The sequence below is a fragment of the Eucyclogobius newberryi genome, unplaced genomic scaffold (assembly GCF_026437365.1).
Source record: "Eucyclogobius newberryi isolate DKJ021-1_F unplaced genomic scaffold, fEucNew1.0.hap1 SCAF_15, whole genome shotgun sequence".
Taxonomy (NCBI): domain Eukaryota; kingdom Metazoa; phylum Chordata; class Actinopteri; order Gobiiformes; family Gobiidae; genus Eucyclogobius; species Eucyclogobius newberryi.
Window position 1 is genome coordinate 313,948 of NW_027315779.1, and position 17,195 is coordinate 331,142.

Sequence of the window (17,195 nt, forward strand, 5' to 3'; positions counted from 1 at the left end):
GGCTACAGTGGTTACAGAGTGTGGAGTGAATGAAAAATGCATGAGACTCTAAAGAGACTGAACTCTCTTGCAGTGTCATAGCGTAAGGAGGAAGTACGGCTGCACAATATGATGCAATATCATCGTTTTTTGTCTTTTTTTGTGTGTGTTTAGTCTTTATTTGTCACGGACCTTGTAAACAATCATTAATCTTCAAGAGAAAAGATGATCTGCACCAGATTTAGCCACTGCTACTTTCCATCTGCAGTCCTTTTGCTCACCGAGGAGGATTTCTTAAAGTAAAAGGGCTTATTTAACACAGCTTTGACAGAGCCACCCCACTGTTAGGTCTGTGTCTCCGGGACGAATTCAGCAAGAGGACACGTTTAGCCCTTTGGCCATAGTTTGGACACCCCTGGTTTAACACAATATCTGTATCACAAGAATCTAGATTTGCGTTCACACTTGTCCTGATTTAGTCTTGGTTTGTGCCCAGTGTCGTCCATCTAGACTTGGATTGGTCTAAGTCTAGTCCAAGTTTAGTCCCAGTGTCGTCCATCTAGACTTGGATTGGTCTAAGTCTAGTCCAAGTTTAGTCCCAGTGTTGTCCATCTAGACATGGATTGGTCTGAGTTTAGTCCAAGTTTAGTTCTGTCTCAAACTGAAGGTGCATTCACACCAGTTTAATTCTGATGTAGACTTGATATAATCCTGTTTTAGCTCAGTTTAACTGACATATGCCTTTTGGGAGTCTGTTTTAAACTAATAATTCATTGACAAACATGCCATGTGCATTGCTCTGTTGGTTTGACCCTGTGACTGCGGCAAAGTGCACCTTCACAAAACTCGACGTAATAATTTGCCACCGTAGTTCTCATTGCTGCCATTGTATATATTTTGTTGTACACACAGGTTTTACTTTCAATGTGTAATGGGGACGTGTACAGTTAGGTCATGTCTGGTGCTGTGGCCATTGTGTATCATTAGTGAAAGAAATAGTTAAAGGGACACTGGCCGTCGTCAAGGGTTTCCTCATGCGCGTCTTGAACTGGACCGATGCCTATGAGTGCGTCAAGAACATATGAGCATGCACTTTTCTAATTGTAATTGTTTGTCACGTTTGTGTTTCTTTGTTGCCAGAGAAAGCCTTGCCTGACCAGCCGTTCCCAACACGTTTTGGCAAACTACTTATCAAAACCGTGTGAGGGTCTGGGGCTCGACCGCTGCGTTTCAATTTCTAGGGCGGAGTTTAGAGCAGAGAGAGAACCAATCACATAAACCCAGAAGTGACGCAAAAATGCGACGCGCTTAACCGGATGTTACGTAGCCCATGTCAACAAGGAGTGTTCCGCGTTATCCGTCCCCGAACGCAGAAAATGTCTCCTGAATCGCGATGACGCCCTTCGTGTAACCGCATCTAACGCACGTTCAACACGGCGAGTAGAGCGGATCACTGGTCACGAGCCGGGTCACGAGCCGGGTCCGCCATCTTGAATGTTTTGGAACGGGGGTGGAAAGCGCTACTTCCGTATCTCAGTGTGACGCGTTAAAACCTCCGACTGGGATTGGTCGGTAAATGGATGACCGACGACTTCATTGGCTCTGACTCCGGTTCCAGACCCTTACGCATTCGAACAGAATGTGGGCGGGGCTGGCGGGTCAGGCAAAGAGAAGGCAGTGTATGGGATGTTTTCTGTAACAGTGGTTGGTTGTTAGATCCCAGCTCAAATTGGGAGATTTCTGACTCTGTTATTCAGCCCGAGTGTCCAAAACGTGCAATTTAAGACCAACGCATTGATATTAAAGGACACGTATCATGCTAAATGTACTTTTTTTTTAGCTTTACACTTTGTCCTAACACTGTCCCCTCATCAAAGACACACCTGGAGTTGTATTTAGCTTCATTCAAGCTTGTTTCATTAATCCTGTTAACGTGCGTGTCGCGTTATTAAAACCTGTTGTATACACAAATCCACTGATAAAAAACACATAAAACAAACCGTAACCGAATATCTAGCATAAAATGTCAATACATCAATCACTCAAACAAATATAGAAAAGACACGCACAACATGGAATAAAATAAGCATAACATCATTTAATTGAAAAAGTATTTGCTCTTTGTTTCATTGGCCGGGAGCAAAGTTCATGAAAGCCTTTTTCTCGAGCTTCGTATCGATTCGGGAAACTCTGAAATAAGAATGTCCTGTGATCTTTATGGACCAAGACTTGATGACTGATGTTCAACAAGCGTGTTAAATAATCAGGCAAAATCCTAATGAGTGCTTTATGAATAAAGAAAAGGCAGCGCTGTTCTCTTTTCTCCTTTAGAGTTCCGTACAATTGACAGTTCTGTCTCCTGCTCCTGTAATGAGAGCTGAGTGATAAACTGACTTCAGAGGTTTTAAGACTGTCTTTGTAGAATGCATCACCATAATCTAGAACGGAAAGAAATGTAGCCCAGAATCATTTTCTGCAATTAACAGGAATGCAGATGTGTCAGCTCCTGTAAGTGTTGAAGGAGAGGTTATCATGGCGGTGCGATCGTAGCTGTCTCAGGCCAATACTGCCGTTGTTTCCTTGGGCAAGGCACTTAACCCGACTCGCCCCCAGTGTCTGCGAACATCTGGTGTATGAATGTGTGTGAATGGGTGACTGGTTCATGGATGTAAAGTGTGTCTTGATGGTAGAAACGCGCTTTATAAATGTGACCACTTGTATTTGTAATAGAGTACTTCTTCAATCACATTACCATCAACCGTAAGAATAGATAAATTTTTTTGTCACCTTTTGGAGAACAACAGACATTAATATGTATTTGAATTCATTAAAAAAATGAAATTAACAATTTTGTTGGAGAGAGTGAAAATCCACTTTTTTATTTCTTAGGCCGCGTTTTTGTATTACTTGGTTTACGGATTTTTAAATGAAATATATTGAACAGGCGGATGAAATATAAAAATAATTTCAATTTCAAAAGATTTTTTCTTCCGGGTTTGCCCAAAACGCACCACGGGAGGAGGGGGGGGAGACGCGGCGCACAGGGGAGTGTAACAGTAGATGTAGCATGTTTTGCATTGGTAGAACTGACGCTTCTAAGTGTGCACTTAGTCACGGCAAAACGCGCTGGAGAAAATGTGGTAAACGGGTTTAAAATGTGTATTTGCGATATAAAGGAGTTAGAGCTGTGCGTAGCAGACACGGAAATGGGCGCGCGCGTTCTTGCAGGGACCGCGCACAGGACCGAGCAGCTCCGTCATGATTTTGACAAAAAATAGCTTTGCATGCTCTTATCTTTTGACTTAATACCGCTTTTTATATCTCATTGAATGCTATTTTGCATTGTCGGCGGTACTTTATACCTTTTTTTTAATAATAATTTATATTTTATTTATATTGTAGAAATCAATAATCTAAGTGCGGCGGAGCCGTAAACCAAGTAATAAAATAACCATAGCATATAGAATCACATCATCTTCATACAAGTGGATGCTGCTATGTCCAATTGAGTTTATGTACGTTGTAAATCACAGTGGTCCAGGGACAGAGCCTTGAGGAACACCTTTTATTGAGGTAAGAAAAGTCAGATTGAAAGCCATCAGCAGAAACGGCTTGAGTTCTATTTGTGACGTTTCTATAAACCACCTTTTGCATTTTGAATCAAACCCAGTTGCTCCAGACAATCAAAAGAGAATACAAACATCTACAGAACTAAAGTGCTGACAGATCAACAAAAACAGCAGCACAATCTTCATGATTATCCAATGCAATTGCAACTTTTGTAGCAGCTGTGATAGTTCTATATTCTGTTCAATTTGAAATAGTTATCAATCTGGTTTTAGACCAAAGACATAGAAACGCTTTGGGTGAAGACGGGGAAAAAACGTGTGCTTTTCTCTGACTGGATGTAACATCGGTTTGATTTATTTTGCTTGTTCCTGTTGTTGTGACGCTTTAACCAATCAGATTTAAATATTCGTCATGACGTTCCCCCTTTTCCCATCCGCTTTCCGAGCGAGGCTGTCCGGATTTAAATAGTGTAGAACTCAATTCAGAGTGATTTGGCGCCAAACCAAGCTTGTCCTTCCTTGAGCCTCCCAGAAATCAGATAAGATAATCCTTTATTGTCCCACATGGGGAAATTTCATTGTTGCAACGCAGGAAGATACAGAGGTAGATACAGAAGAAAAGAACAGATCACTTATAGGAAGTCTGAAAAACACTTGCAGTAGAAGATCTCCTATAAATAAAAAATCCCATAGACAAATAAATAAATACATAAATACCATTGCATGTGATGACAACAGTAATTGCACATGAATATGTGTCACGACAGCACATAGATTGCACATGAATTTCACAGTAATTGCACATATGACGGAATTGCACATGGTTAGGTCAGTATTGCACGTGTTCAGTACTAACAGTGTTTGTTATAAAGTCTGACAGCAGCAGAAGGAAAGACCTACGGAACCTTTCCTTCACACAGCGAGGGTGGATCAGTCTCTCACTGAAGCTGCTCTCCAGAGCGGACAGAGTGTCCTGCAGGGGGTGACACTCATGGTCCAGCATAGATGTGAATCTAGCCAGGACCCTTCTGTCCCCCACCTCCTGCACCAAGTCCAGAGCAAAGCCCAGGACGGAGCTGGACTTCTTGATGACTTTGTCCAGCCTCTTCCTCTCCCGCTCTGTGATGCTGCTGCTCCAGCAGACCACACCTACAGGAGCTGATGCCACCACAGAGTCAGAGAAGGTCTTCAGGAGTGGCCCTGTCAGGAGTGGCCCTGTCACTCCAAAAGACCTGAGTCTCCTCAGGAGGTAGAGCCCACTCTGGCTCTTCCTGTACAGTCTGTGTTATGAGTCCAGTCCAGTTTGTGGTTCAGATGAACACCAGGTCCTTGTATGAGTCACTCTCTCAATGTCCCGTCCCTGGATGTTCTCTGGTGAGGGGGGCGTGGCCTCTGTGGAAGTCCACCACCATCTCCTTGGTCTTCCCCGCGTTGATGAGGAGGTGGTTCCGCTGACACCAGTCCACAAAGCCCTGCTCCAGTCCTCTGTCCTCCACATCATCATCGTCCGTGATGAGTCCGATGATGGCAGAGTGGTCAGAGAACTTCTGCAGGACACAGCTGTCCGTGTCGTGTCTGAAGTCTGCAGTGTAGAGGGTGAAGAGAAAGGGTGGAGGACAGTGCCCTGGGGCGCCCCCACACTGCAGGTCCGAGTGTCAGACACATAGTCCCGGGTTCTCACAAACTGGGGTTGGTCCTTCTAATAAGTGTCCTTTTAAGATTCATAAGCAAAAAAAACAAGAATCAAAGTCAAAGGAAAGACCATAAAGACTAAATCATAACCATTGCTTGCCCAAATTGATCAAAAATAGTCTTAGTTCAAATATGATTTTAAGATAAACCTACATTGACGTGCGATGCAAAAAGGGATCAGATTAAACATGTTAACAAGCTGTAAATAATAACATTTTAAAATACTTAAATCAAATGGCTGATACATCCATTGGCTTTGCTAAAAACCTTGCAATCATGAGACTTTAAAAAAAGCAGCGGGAAATTAAGTGCTCCATTTGATAAGAGACAATCTAATCTCCTTTGGTTATGTCATGTGTGTCCAAGTCTTTCCCTCTGAACATTGGGTTGTCAGTGCAGAGTTCAACACGGGTTAGACAGTGTATATAATTGTGAATGATGGATGAATACAAATCAGTAACACCCTGTTTTGGAGACGTAAAGACACAGACAGCAACGCTCTGAAGTTAATCAGTTTGGAAGCTGTGAATGTTAAAGAGAACATGTCCTGGTCAAGAAAGACATGTCCCAAAAAGCTTTCTTTCCTCATCACGTAGAAAATATTGTACAGCTGCGAAAGACAAAGAAAGAAGCTTGTGAACACCTTTGACCTTCTCAGATTAGTTTAGCTGTTTTCATATTTCAGTCGTCTTTCAAATGCTAATGCTCATTCGCATTTTTAGATGTGCACTCTGAACTTAATCTTGATTGAGAGCATTGCAAGTCCAATCGCGTTGGCCATTGGATACTTTTATCAAAATTGGACATTGCTAAAACGTATTTTCTTTGGTGACACTCAAGGGGTCCTCAAACAATCAAGACCCTTGCTTTAATTAGTTTCTCTTTCATTGAGCGTTGTTGACTTCAGCGCAGTGGTCCAAAGGTTTAAGCGTTTGTCTGGGAATTTGGGGTTCGTGTGTGTCGAGTGTCGAATGACTGATTCTGACGAGAAGGAAACATACAAATCAGCCAAATCATTGTCCTTTTGTGGACTTGTGACGACGAAGAGAGCCGCTTAATGAATGTGTCTTTATCCTGCAAATGTGAGTTTTGTGAGCAACGATCAACAACTGCAGCTTGGATGGCCTTTAAATAAATGTATGACTTAATTGAGAAGTAACGAAGGTTTTCCAGCGACTTATCCAGAGTCAATAATGTATGCTGTGTATAATGGTATACTGAACGTGTGTCTGTCTATTGTGTGGTTGCAGTGATTTAACAAAGTTGCATTTGACAATTTTCCAAATGTTATATACTGTAAGCCTTTTGACCTGAAACAGTCAAGTTTGGTTCTTCTATTGTAATTTTTTATCAAAACTGACTAAACATAAGGCAAAGAAGGGCATGTTTTGGAAGTGCAAAACAACCATGAACATGCAAGATGCAACGTACTTAGATGAAGCTTATTATACAAAACATTTAGTATTTTTGAGACAACAAAGTTTCTGAAAAAAAACAAGGCATGGACTGGAAAAACAGAGGACTATGCCACTGTCCTGTTGTACACTGTTTTGGACGAATGAGGGATCACAGCAACTACTACTACTATACTACTAGTAGTACTACTGTACTACTATAACTATGTCACACTTTATGTCAATCCATCAAAAATGTGTTGAAACATGTCTTTAAACATAGTTTAATCATCAGACAAATGGGAAATGTCCTTAAAACTAATCACAAAATGCAGAAATATTGCCTTTATTTGAAAGTTTACCACTGAAAATGTTTCATTTTTATTTTGAATCCGCTCTTTTTGCACCATTTTGTCTGATAAACGATATACTCACGCTTCCAATTCAGCATATCTTCAAATACAGCTTTCAATATATGATCTAAAATGTGATATATTGTCCACCTTTAGTGTGATGGTGAGATTGGAGCTGCAGGAAACGGCAAGAGGAAAACCAAAAAAGCACATTAATGTCGAAGTGAAAGGACATGAACTTATTATGAGAGGATATTGAAGATGGAGTCAGCTGATGGCAGGCGATTTACCGTGGTGATCCCTGATAAATTAATGTTATACTATATACTTTATGCTTAATGGAAAGTTTGAAATGTTCTCCCAACTGTGAGAAGATGTTTTGTGCACTGGCCAAAGAACCGTGCACCACAAGTGTTCTTTTGTGGCCTCAACTTAAACACTCCACACACTACAGGTCTTTATGGCTAACCTTGTCCTTGCGTGTCCTCTGCAGTTCTTGGGTCTAAAGAAGAATGAAGAAGAGGAGGAACTGGAAAAACCCCGGACCCGTTTTGGAAAGTTCCAGTGAAGCCCCGATGAGCCTGTCCGAGCAGAACCACTAGTGTTTTCAATGGCCAAGAAAGCACGCAGCGCGAAGGGCGAGAAGCCTGAGGCGCTGATCTCAGCTCTGCAGGCCGCCAACGAGGATCTCAGGTCCAAACTCACCGACATCCAGATCGAGCTGCACCAGGAAAAATGCAAGGTATGACTAGTGTGTCCTTTACTGATATTCAGCGATCCGATATATCGTCTGTTCTGTCAACGCAGCGTGGAGTTACTGCTGCTACTGCGAATATTACTACCACTACTATACACTGGACAATTCTATCATCTTAAACAAGATAATGTGTTGAATTAAGTATTTTGTTTTAATCTTGTTTAGAGTTTATTGTTAATATCTTAAACAAAACGATTTACCAAAGGAACAAACATGAAATATATTACTTAACTTTCAAATCAAATCAAATCAAATCAATTTATTTTTGTAAGGCCCAAAATCACAACAACAGTTGCCTCTGAGGGCCACAGGGAGAAATGAATCAACAATGTCTGTGGTGGCGATGAAGTCAGACAATGTCTGTGGTGGCGAGGGACGATGTCCCAGGGTCCTCTGTCCTTAGACTCTCCTTCTCGGCCAGGAAAAACTACAAAAAAAACCTCTTTGGGAAAAAAGCGTAGAAACCTGGAGGAGTTCCAGTGAAGGAGAGATCCGACTCTCACAGACGGACAGACGGACACGAGGAGACTGGAGCTGGACCCACTCTACCACCTGTTCCATTGACAAATCTTATTTTAAGTAAAAATGATACTCAATTTAAGATACATTTTGAGCAGCAAGATTTGCAGGTCATCTTTTTTCTGACACGAGTCAAAAGTATCCGACCCAAAAAATGGACTTAAATTTTGAAAAATGAAGTTGTTTTGATTGATGCTATTCAAGGGACATTCTTACCTAATAAAAAGTCTCTCCACGATTTCTTATTTTAGCTTTTGCAAAAGTGCTGTTTGAAGGAGGTCATGGCACTGTGAGGCCACAATGAGGTTCTTTGTGTTCTGAGTTCAGCTGGAGGCGATTGTTGCTTATTCCAGACAGACAGCTGATTAAGGCGCTCAGTGTGTGGGAACTTAGAGGTCATAAATGAGCAGAACAATTGTAGGTCATCAGCAAACAGATGATAAGAGACGTCAATAAACTGTTGGATTATTTGGCCGAGAGGGAGGTCGTATTAAAAGAAATAGGAAGAGGCTGAGGACAGAGCCCTGAGGCACCCCACAGACTTTTTGCACACTTTTTTGAGAAACGCTTCGGTATAACTCAAAAATTTAAATGGTTTAAAAGACACGTGTACATTTCATATCATTCTCACTCACATTTTTTGTTTAAGGTGAACAAGTTGGAGCGCGACAAGGTGCAAGAGGTGAAGCGTGCGCGGGAGCAGGAGCAGCACCGCCACACGGCAGCGCTGACCGAGCAGAGGGCCAAATGGCACGAGGAGAAACAGAAGGAGCTGCAAATGCTGAGGGAGAACTTGACCCGGCAGCACGAGCAAGAGCTGGCACGACACGCCAAAATAAAGGACCAGGAAAACCAGAGACTCAAGGCCGCCATCAACTCCATGAGGGACGGCAGCGGGGAGAAGGTGAGGTGTCAGTGCTCGTGTCTTATGTCATGTTTTTGGAAAGATAAAATTGTCACAAGTAAATGATTGGATGAGATTAACGAGAAACTAGAAACTCCAGATGTCTACAACTGAATCTTTTTCCACAATGGGACACTCCTGGACCAAAGATGGATCAAAACCACATGATACGAATCAAAATATCAAAACTAGATACTCATTTGAACAAGTATCCATATTTTAAAAAAGCATAAACAGAACAAAATGTTTGAGAATGATCTTGAGCTTTATCAGAACTAGTACACAAAGTACTCTTATCTTGTGTTGAATGTTGAAATATCTTTTGTTTTAAAAATGGATCCAAAGCATTTTTAAACATTCTCATTGTAGTATCAAAGTTGGTTTCAAGAAGTGAGTATTTTCCTTGGTATCGCAATTTTTGTGTCGTGACAACACTACAATGACATCATAAATGTAGAAAAAAAAAAAAAGTATGTCCCACCCCCAGTCATCACACAGAATTTTCACTTTGCCTTAATTCACTTCGATGTTAAATTGGTGGAGATTAAAGATCCTAAATACATTTTGTGTTCATTCAAAATACATATATATAAAAATAACAAATATAATAAACATATTTGTCACTATTGTTTTTGCGTATGCGTCTCCATGAACGTCGTGCACTGCTGACAAAAAAAAAAACTGGTGGATTTTGTCAACAACGGTATATAATAATTTGAATAAAATACAGTAATCGATGTATAACAAATACTAATTGATATATAATTGAAATAGTATCGACACTAGCTGCTCAACTGAACGGGCGTCGATGCTGAAACATGTTTACCAGAATAAAACCATATGATGATCTGTATTATAATGATATAATCTTGGTGTCGGGATCTGTATCAAGTCTGTTCCTTATTGAAATTGAGTTATAATGATAAATAAAATGCATTATAAACCAAACCATAACTGTCTTACCCAGTGGCACGTCGCGGAAAATTACAATGTTCAGTGAAGTGTGGTATAGTAATTATTATGTTCTGCACTTTACGGTACGTGAGGGTGCAAAGTTATCCCTTGGGCATAATTTAATTAAAACGTCCACAGCCGCTATGTACAGTATGCGAAACAGCCTGTAGGGGAGCAATGGTGAGAAAAGCAACAAGTGTCACATCTTCCAGGCAAAGCTTTAGGACATAAACCACAAAAACAAAATGGTCTAAAATAACCGCTCCACAAAATCTGCACCATCACTCAATCTGAAAATCCCTTAGGACAAAACTTGATTCTGCCAAAGGGAAGAATCGGCCTTTTCCATCATCGTGAGTCACCGTCTTTATTGTAAACACATTATAAACTTCCCATCAGACCTGGAGTTATTCCTGTCCCAAATCGAGAGTGTTCAACATTCAAAAATAGTTTATTATTGAGGTGGAGAAAGGCTCAGAATTCCAAGGTCAAATTGGAGTTCAACAAGATATTTTGTCCTGGTTTTGTGCTTTATGTCGCTGTCATTACTGGGCGTATCTGTATTGAAAAGACCAGTTTATTTGTAGAGCACAATTCGTACACAAAGTACTTTAGTACAACAGGGAAATCACAATGCATACACGCTATAACTTGTGCTTTATTTACTGCTTATTTTTGCAAGCCTATTTTATCAATATATTGTCATTATTATTATTCATTGTTTTATGTTGCCATATCGCCAAGGCCAGTGTGTGAATGTTGTTCACTGACAAAGAAAATAAACGTATTCTAATTCAGATTAAAAAAGAAGAGTGCAGATAAAGTCCTTTTACAAAAATGTTGCCATCGCCAACGACAACGACAACAACGCTCTCTCCTGACATCTCGATATGCAGCATTTCATTATTTACCGCTGCGTGACGCCCGAGTTTAATTACAGAGCGTTTATTTTCATCTGTGAATCCGGCAGTATCGCGGACGCTCTGTTAGCATGCTAGCTGTTGTTAGCAAAACGCGGCTATATAGCTATGAGTCCGCTGGACCGCTGCAAACAGTAAAAACCAGGTACAGCAACTTTTAAATTATGAAATAGAATCTAAATTATTCCATTTACGGTATTTAAAAAAAGGTGTCAAGGTTCAAAACTGTTATTCATCTACAATCGTCACTTTGTTGTATTGATTAGAATCTCACATTTTCAATCCGTTGACAACCCTAATACACACAGTGGATTATGTTTTATGTCAGATTAAAAGTATTCCTTGTTTGTGTTCCCTAAACTGATATAAAACAACTGCCCCGCCCCAGAATGTGGTGAACGCAGCCTCATAATAATAATAATTCATATCTTCCCGCTCAGGTCCGCACGGCGCTAACGCTGGAGGCCCGCGACGAGGCGAGGCGGTTCTTCGACCACGAGCGGGTGAAGCTGCTGCAGGAGATCGCCGAGCTCAAGTCGGTGAAGAAGCAAACGGACGAGGCGCTGAGTCACATGATCCAGTCCGACAAGATGAAGGCGGGCGACCTGCGAGTGGAGCATCAGCAGCACCAGGAGCAGATTTCCAAGATCAAGTGGGACAGCGAGAAGGACATACGCCGACTGGTGCGCGCGCACTACATCCACTACACAGACGCAGTAACGGCCGCGATATTGTGATCGTGAAGCGTCGATTTCTCTATAACGCTGAGTATTGACCCATTGACCTGTATTTGACCCGTGGGGAGTCAGACTTGTTGCACCGTCACACTGGAATAACAGAGGGAACAACACAGACAATGGGCCTCATTCATGACTGTCTGTAACACTGTAGGACGACTCACCACGCCATTTACAGCTCCACAAATAAACCAGGGCGTTCATAGGCGTCTGGGAGATGACAGGGGGGCGGGGTCTTCTGGGGAGGCACTGGGGCTTAGTCTCCCGATATCCCTCCTGATCACAGTTTTAGGAGGAAATAATTAGTCAACACAGTTTATATATATAACTAACAATCTTTGTTTGATTTATAATTTGAATTTGATTTAATTGTATGAACAAAACCTTAAATAATAAAGTTATTTTTAAAGCATAGACACGAGCATTAGGAAAAGCGAATCATATCGATCACGGCGCGTTGCAAGAAACACAAATGTTTGAATGATTCAATATTGTCAACTACGGTTGTCAAAAGTATTGAACATTAAAAGAGCGTGAGCTTCATCTGAACTAGTATAAGACGATAGTACAAGAGTAGATTTACTCAGAGTCGAACGAGTAACCTAAACCTTTACTCAAGTAAGAGTACTATTACTTCAAAACTAAATGTCACTCTAAAGTAGGAGTAAAAGTATGCAGTCTGAAGTAAATGTAACTGAGTACCTGCGCAGTCCTCTATAGTATAACGGGTAGAACAAAACAATAAGGTCCTTCATCTTCTAATTTCACTGTCATTACTCAGAATAACACTTCCTTGTACTTGTACTTCAAAGCTCTCTCCTTGTTGCAGGTGGATACTCAGAGTAACACTTCCTTGTACTTGTACTTCAAAGCTCTCTCCTTGTTGCAGGTGGATGAGATCAAATCCAAGGACCGCACCATCTTTGCTCTGGAGAAGGAGCTGGAGTCCACCTCTGGTTTCCTCCAGAAGCTGCAGCTGCAGAAAGAGGCTCTGGACGAGCAGCTGTTCCTGGTGAAAGAGGCAGAGTGTGGCCTGGGCAGCCCCAAGCGGGAGATCCCCGGGAGAGTGGGCGACGGGGCGGAGCACTGTGGGAGTCCAGTGAGTCCCCTCGTGATGAACCCACACAGACTTTCATCTAGGGCACAAGAAACAGACCAAAAGATCAATATTTCCACTAACGTTTGTTTCATTTTTGCGGAAAGAAGAAATGAAAACAAAATATCCGATTTAGTTATTCTTTTTCATCTAGATTTACAGCTATTTTGATTTTTTTTTTTCAAATTTTAACCCACATAGAAAAATACACATGGGATCAACAAGAAAGAAAAATACATTCTTTTACAAATTTAAACACAATGCAAGTTGAAGACGTTTACGGTAGTTTCCTGACTCTAAGTTGCACCTTTTTTCATAGTTTTGGCCGGGGTGCGACTTATACTTATATTTATACTTATATACTTATACTCATGAGCGACTTATATGTGATATTATTTGTTATTTTCACACTTGCGACTGCATTTCATACTCCAGTGCGACTTATACATGTTTTTTTCTTCTTTATTATGCACTTTTTGGCTGGTGCGACTTATACTCCAGTGCGACTTATATTCCGGAAAAATATGGTAATTCTAATGAGAGTTAATTCTCAACCGGCTTGGATAAATAATACATAATAAGGTTAAATAAATAAAAGAAAGCCGTATGTAAATTGCAGTGAAGCTGGAACCATAAACATCAGAAACGTTGCACAATACAAACACGACAAAAAGGGCCGTTCTACATCATGTCTAATTCCATTGTCCTGGTTACCGACGCCAACCGTTACGTAATTCTGCCCCTTCTCACACACCGCTGCGTTTACTTCTAGGACTTGAGGAGAAACCAGAGGCGCATGGCGGAGCTCAACTCGTCGATACGCAAACTGGAAGATCGCAATTCTCTGCTGGTCGACGAACGGAATGAACTGGTGAGTCTAAAACGATGGTTTAAAATGTTGCTATCGCGCTTATTTACAATGGCGCTCTCTCCTGACATCTTGATATGCAGCGTTTCATTATTTAAAGGGCCAGTACCTGATTGTTTTCATGTAATAAAGTACAGATTTATTGTAAAAGGAGCTCTTGGGGTCAAACCGCCGTGTGACGCCTATGTGACGCAAGTAGGTACAGAAGAAAAATAATAACTTATATAAAAGCTTTTTAAAAACTGTACCTACTTGCGTTGCAACACCAAAATGTCCCCATTGTGTGGACAATTAAAGGCTTATCTTATCTTAATTAAGGAGCGTTTATTTTCATCTATGAACCAGGCAGGATACTCTGTTAGCATGCTAGCTGTTGTTAGCGAAACGCTGCTAATTGTGGTGAATAGATATGAGTCTGGACCGCTAGAAACAGTAAAAAACAGGTACAGCACCTTTAGATTTATGAAATAGAATCTAAATTATTCCATTTGTGGTGTTTAAGAAAAGATGTCAACGTTCAAAATTGTTTTTATCTACCGTATTTTCCAGACTCAAGTCTGACCTTTTTACATAGTTTTGGCCGGAGACTTATACTCCAGAGCGACTTATATGTGATATTATTCGTTATTTTCACACTGGCAACCGCAAGAGTTGTTTAGAAGTGACACAGAGGAAGAAGAATTCAGTGGATTTAGTGATTTGGGGTAAAACTGATGCTTTGGTAAACTTGTTAGCATGTTCTTTATGCTATAGTTATCTGAATAACTGTTCATATGTTACGTTAACATACCAGACACTTACCACAGTTCTGTCTGTGCCTCATGTAGCTGAAGGTGTTAGCGTTAGCATACGTCATGTAGCTGAAGGTGTTAGCATTAGCATACGTCATGTAGCTGAAGGTGTTAGCGTTAGCATACGTCATGTAGCTGAAGGTGTTAGCGTTAGCATACGTCATGTAGCTGAAGGTGTTAGCGTTAGCATACGTCATGTAGCTGAAGGTGTTAGCGTTAGCATACGTCATGTAGCTGAAGGTGTTAGCGTTAGCATACGTCATGTAGCTGAAGGTGTTAGCGTTAGCATACGTCATGTAGCTGAAGGTGTTAGTGTTAGCATACGTCATGTAGCTGAAGGTGTTAGCGTTAGTATACGTCAGGTAGCTGAAGGTGTTAGCGTTAGCATACGTCATGTAGCTGAAGGTGTTAGCGTTAGCATACGTCATGTAGCTGAAGGTGTTAGCGTTAGCATACATCATGTAGCTGAAGGTGTTAGCGTTAGCATACGTACACCTATTCACCATGTTCTCTAATCTGTTATTATTTTAAACTGCATTTACAGATGAAATGTCTGATCTTGGTCAAATAAATTTCCCCCAAAAAATGTATACTCCGTAAAATACGGTACAATAGTCACTTATGGGATGGATATAGTGAAATAACTGTAATTATTATTGTGGTTCTTTCTTCTGGCTATTACGTCTGAAAATTTAATCGGTATAACAAAAACTTATTTTGAATATGTTCACTTTTGCACACGGCGTAAATACTGTAAAACGGGACTCAACTGCGACTAATTCAGGACGAGAAACGGGTGCAAACCAAGTCTACATCCGGACTAATCAGACCACAAACATAAGAAATATACTTAGAGGCGCTGACGTGTTCTTGGTGTATTATAAATGTTAATAAAGTCCAATGCCGTGTGTTTTTGTGTGAAGGTGAAGCGCGTGCGAGAAGGAGAGAAGCAGTCCAGACCTTTACTGGACAAGAACAAGCTGCTCCACAAGCGAAACGACGACTTGAGTCAGACCATCCAAAAGCTGGAGGAGAAACTCAAGGCTCTGTCCAGGGAAAACTCCGAAATGGTGAGCGAAGCGTGGCGTGAGCGTCCGGCGAGCGGGTGTTTAACGAGCGTTTGTGCGTCGCCTCTGCAGAAAGACAAGATCAGCTCGCATCCGCCGCTGAAGAAACTCAAGTCGCTGAACGATCTGGACCAAGCGCACGACGACCAGGAGATCGCTTTCCTGAAGCTGCAGGTTCTGGAGCAGCAGAGCATGATCGACGAGCTCACCAGGGTACGCCGCCGTCATTAGGTCAAAGGTCACATTTATTCACATTTGATACACAGATGCTCCCCCCCTAGAGTGCTGCAAGTGCAATGACCCAATACAAGTGCAATTTCGAACAGGGCTGTGCCGAAATATTCATATATATTGCTATATCGTGATACTAAATTTGGTGATACAGTATCGATATCGTGGGCTGCTGTGTCGATATATCGCCATGAGTCATTTTTGGAATGATTTCCAGAATTATTATGTGACCGCGCGACAATTTTGTTGCTTGTTTTAAGAAAATAAACTTGTCTGCGCAAAACATTTGACATTTTGACCGTTTTGACCCATTAAAACGGGCGTATATTTCATTTGTTGAGTTTGTGCAGGTTTGAAAAAGAAAAGTGTTGTTGAAATGTGTTGGGTTCTTTGAAAAATTGTGATTTACCGTACAATATCTTGAGCAATATATCGATTATCGCGTGTATCGCAAAACCGTCATATTATCGCATGGTGAGGGACCCTGTGATTCCCAGCCCGGGCTCAGAATCAAAATAATAAGAACAGAACATATAAAAAAAGGGCATGCATCAAAATGTTGAATAAAAAAATTAATAAAATAATGATATTTATAACACAAGAAAGGAATACACGGTTTAATACAAGGGAATTGAAACACAAACGTAACTTTCAAATATTAAAATACACAAAATATTAAAATACACGGTAAATGTCATAAAAATGTCTAGCTCAGCCTCAATTTAAAGTTTTTAGCCAGAAGAAACCCAGAAGAGGCAGAAGTAGCAGCTCTTGTGTTCAGGGGGAAAGAGTTCCGACGTTCAGGAGCAAAAGCAGAAAAAGCTGCTCTTGTTTGTGATCAGGACCAAGGTCAGTCCTCAGCGCTCCGCCCGGAATGTGCACAACAAGCGGCTCATTTATTACTATTTTCTTACTTCTTCATGTGTTTCAGAATGATGGAACAAATAGTGCAGCTGCAGTAGCAAATAACAATAATAAAAAATATAGCCGCAAGCGGCAATGATCGGCCCTCGCCACGCCGCCGCCACACCGCCGCCACGCCGCAAGAGGAGGGGGCGCTAACGCGCCCCAATTGTCCTTTTATTACGCCTACTGCTGAATCTGTGACGCTGTCACATCTTCTCCCCTTTGTTTTACCATCAAAAAGCTATTTTATTTTGAATTCTTGGCAAAATGTGCGGCTTTGCCGCACAGACACCGTGACTCTTTGAATGAAAATGTGGATAACTTTTGATGGTCCTGAAGATGAGTCTCACCAAATTTCAGGTTAATATGTCTAACGCCCTGGGAGGAGTTTGTGAAAGTCTAAAGTGTAAACATGTTCTGGCGATTTCCCCATTGGAATAACATGAAAGGTTTCGGTC

General features: G+C 41.2%; 1 protein-coding gene across 1 annotated transcript in view; it reads left to right on the top strand.

Moving 5' to 3' along the window:
* The window catches only part of jakmip2 (janus kinase and microtubule interacting protein 2), a 62,545-nt gene that overhangs the window by 17,502 nt on the left and 27,848 nt on the right, over positions 1 to 17,195 (top strand). The window contains exons 2-8 of the mRNA XM_072445681.1: positions 7,481 to 7,729; positions 8,913 to 9,167; positions 11,482 to 11,724; positions 12,668 to 12,877; positions 13,647 to 13,745; positions 15,457 to 15,603; positions 15,673 to 15,813. Of these exons, the coding sequence (XP_072301782.1) occupies positions 7,598 to 7,729; positions 8,913 to 9,167; positions 11,482 to 11,724; positions 12,668 to 12,877; positions 13,647 to 13,745; positions 15,457 to 15,603; positions 15,673 to 15,813 (1,227 nt within the window). The 5' untranslated portion in view covers positions 7,481 to 7,597. The remainder of the gene's footprint in view (positions 1 to 7,480; positions 7,730 to 8,912; positions 9,168 to 11,481; positions 11,725 to 12,667; positions 12,878 to 13,646; positions 13,746 to 15,456; positions 15,604 to 15,672; positions 15,814 to 17,195) is intronic.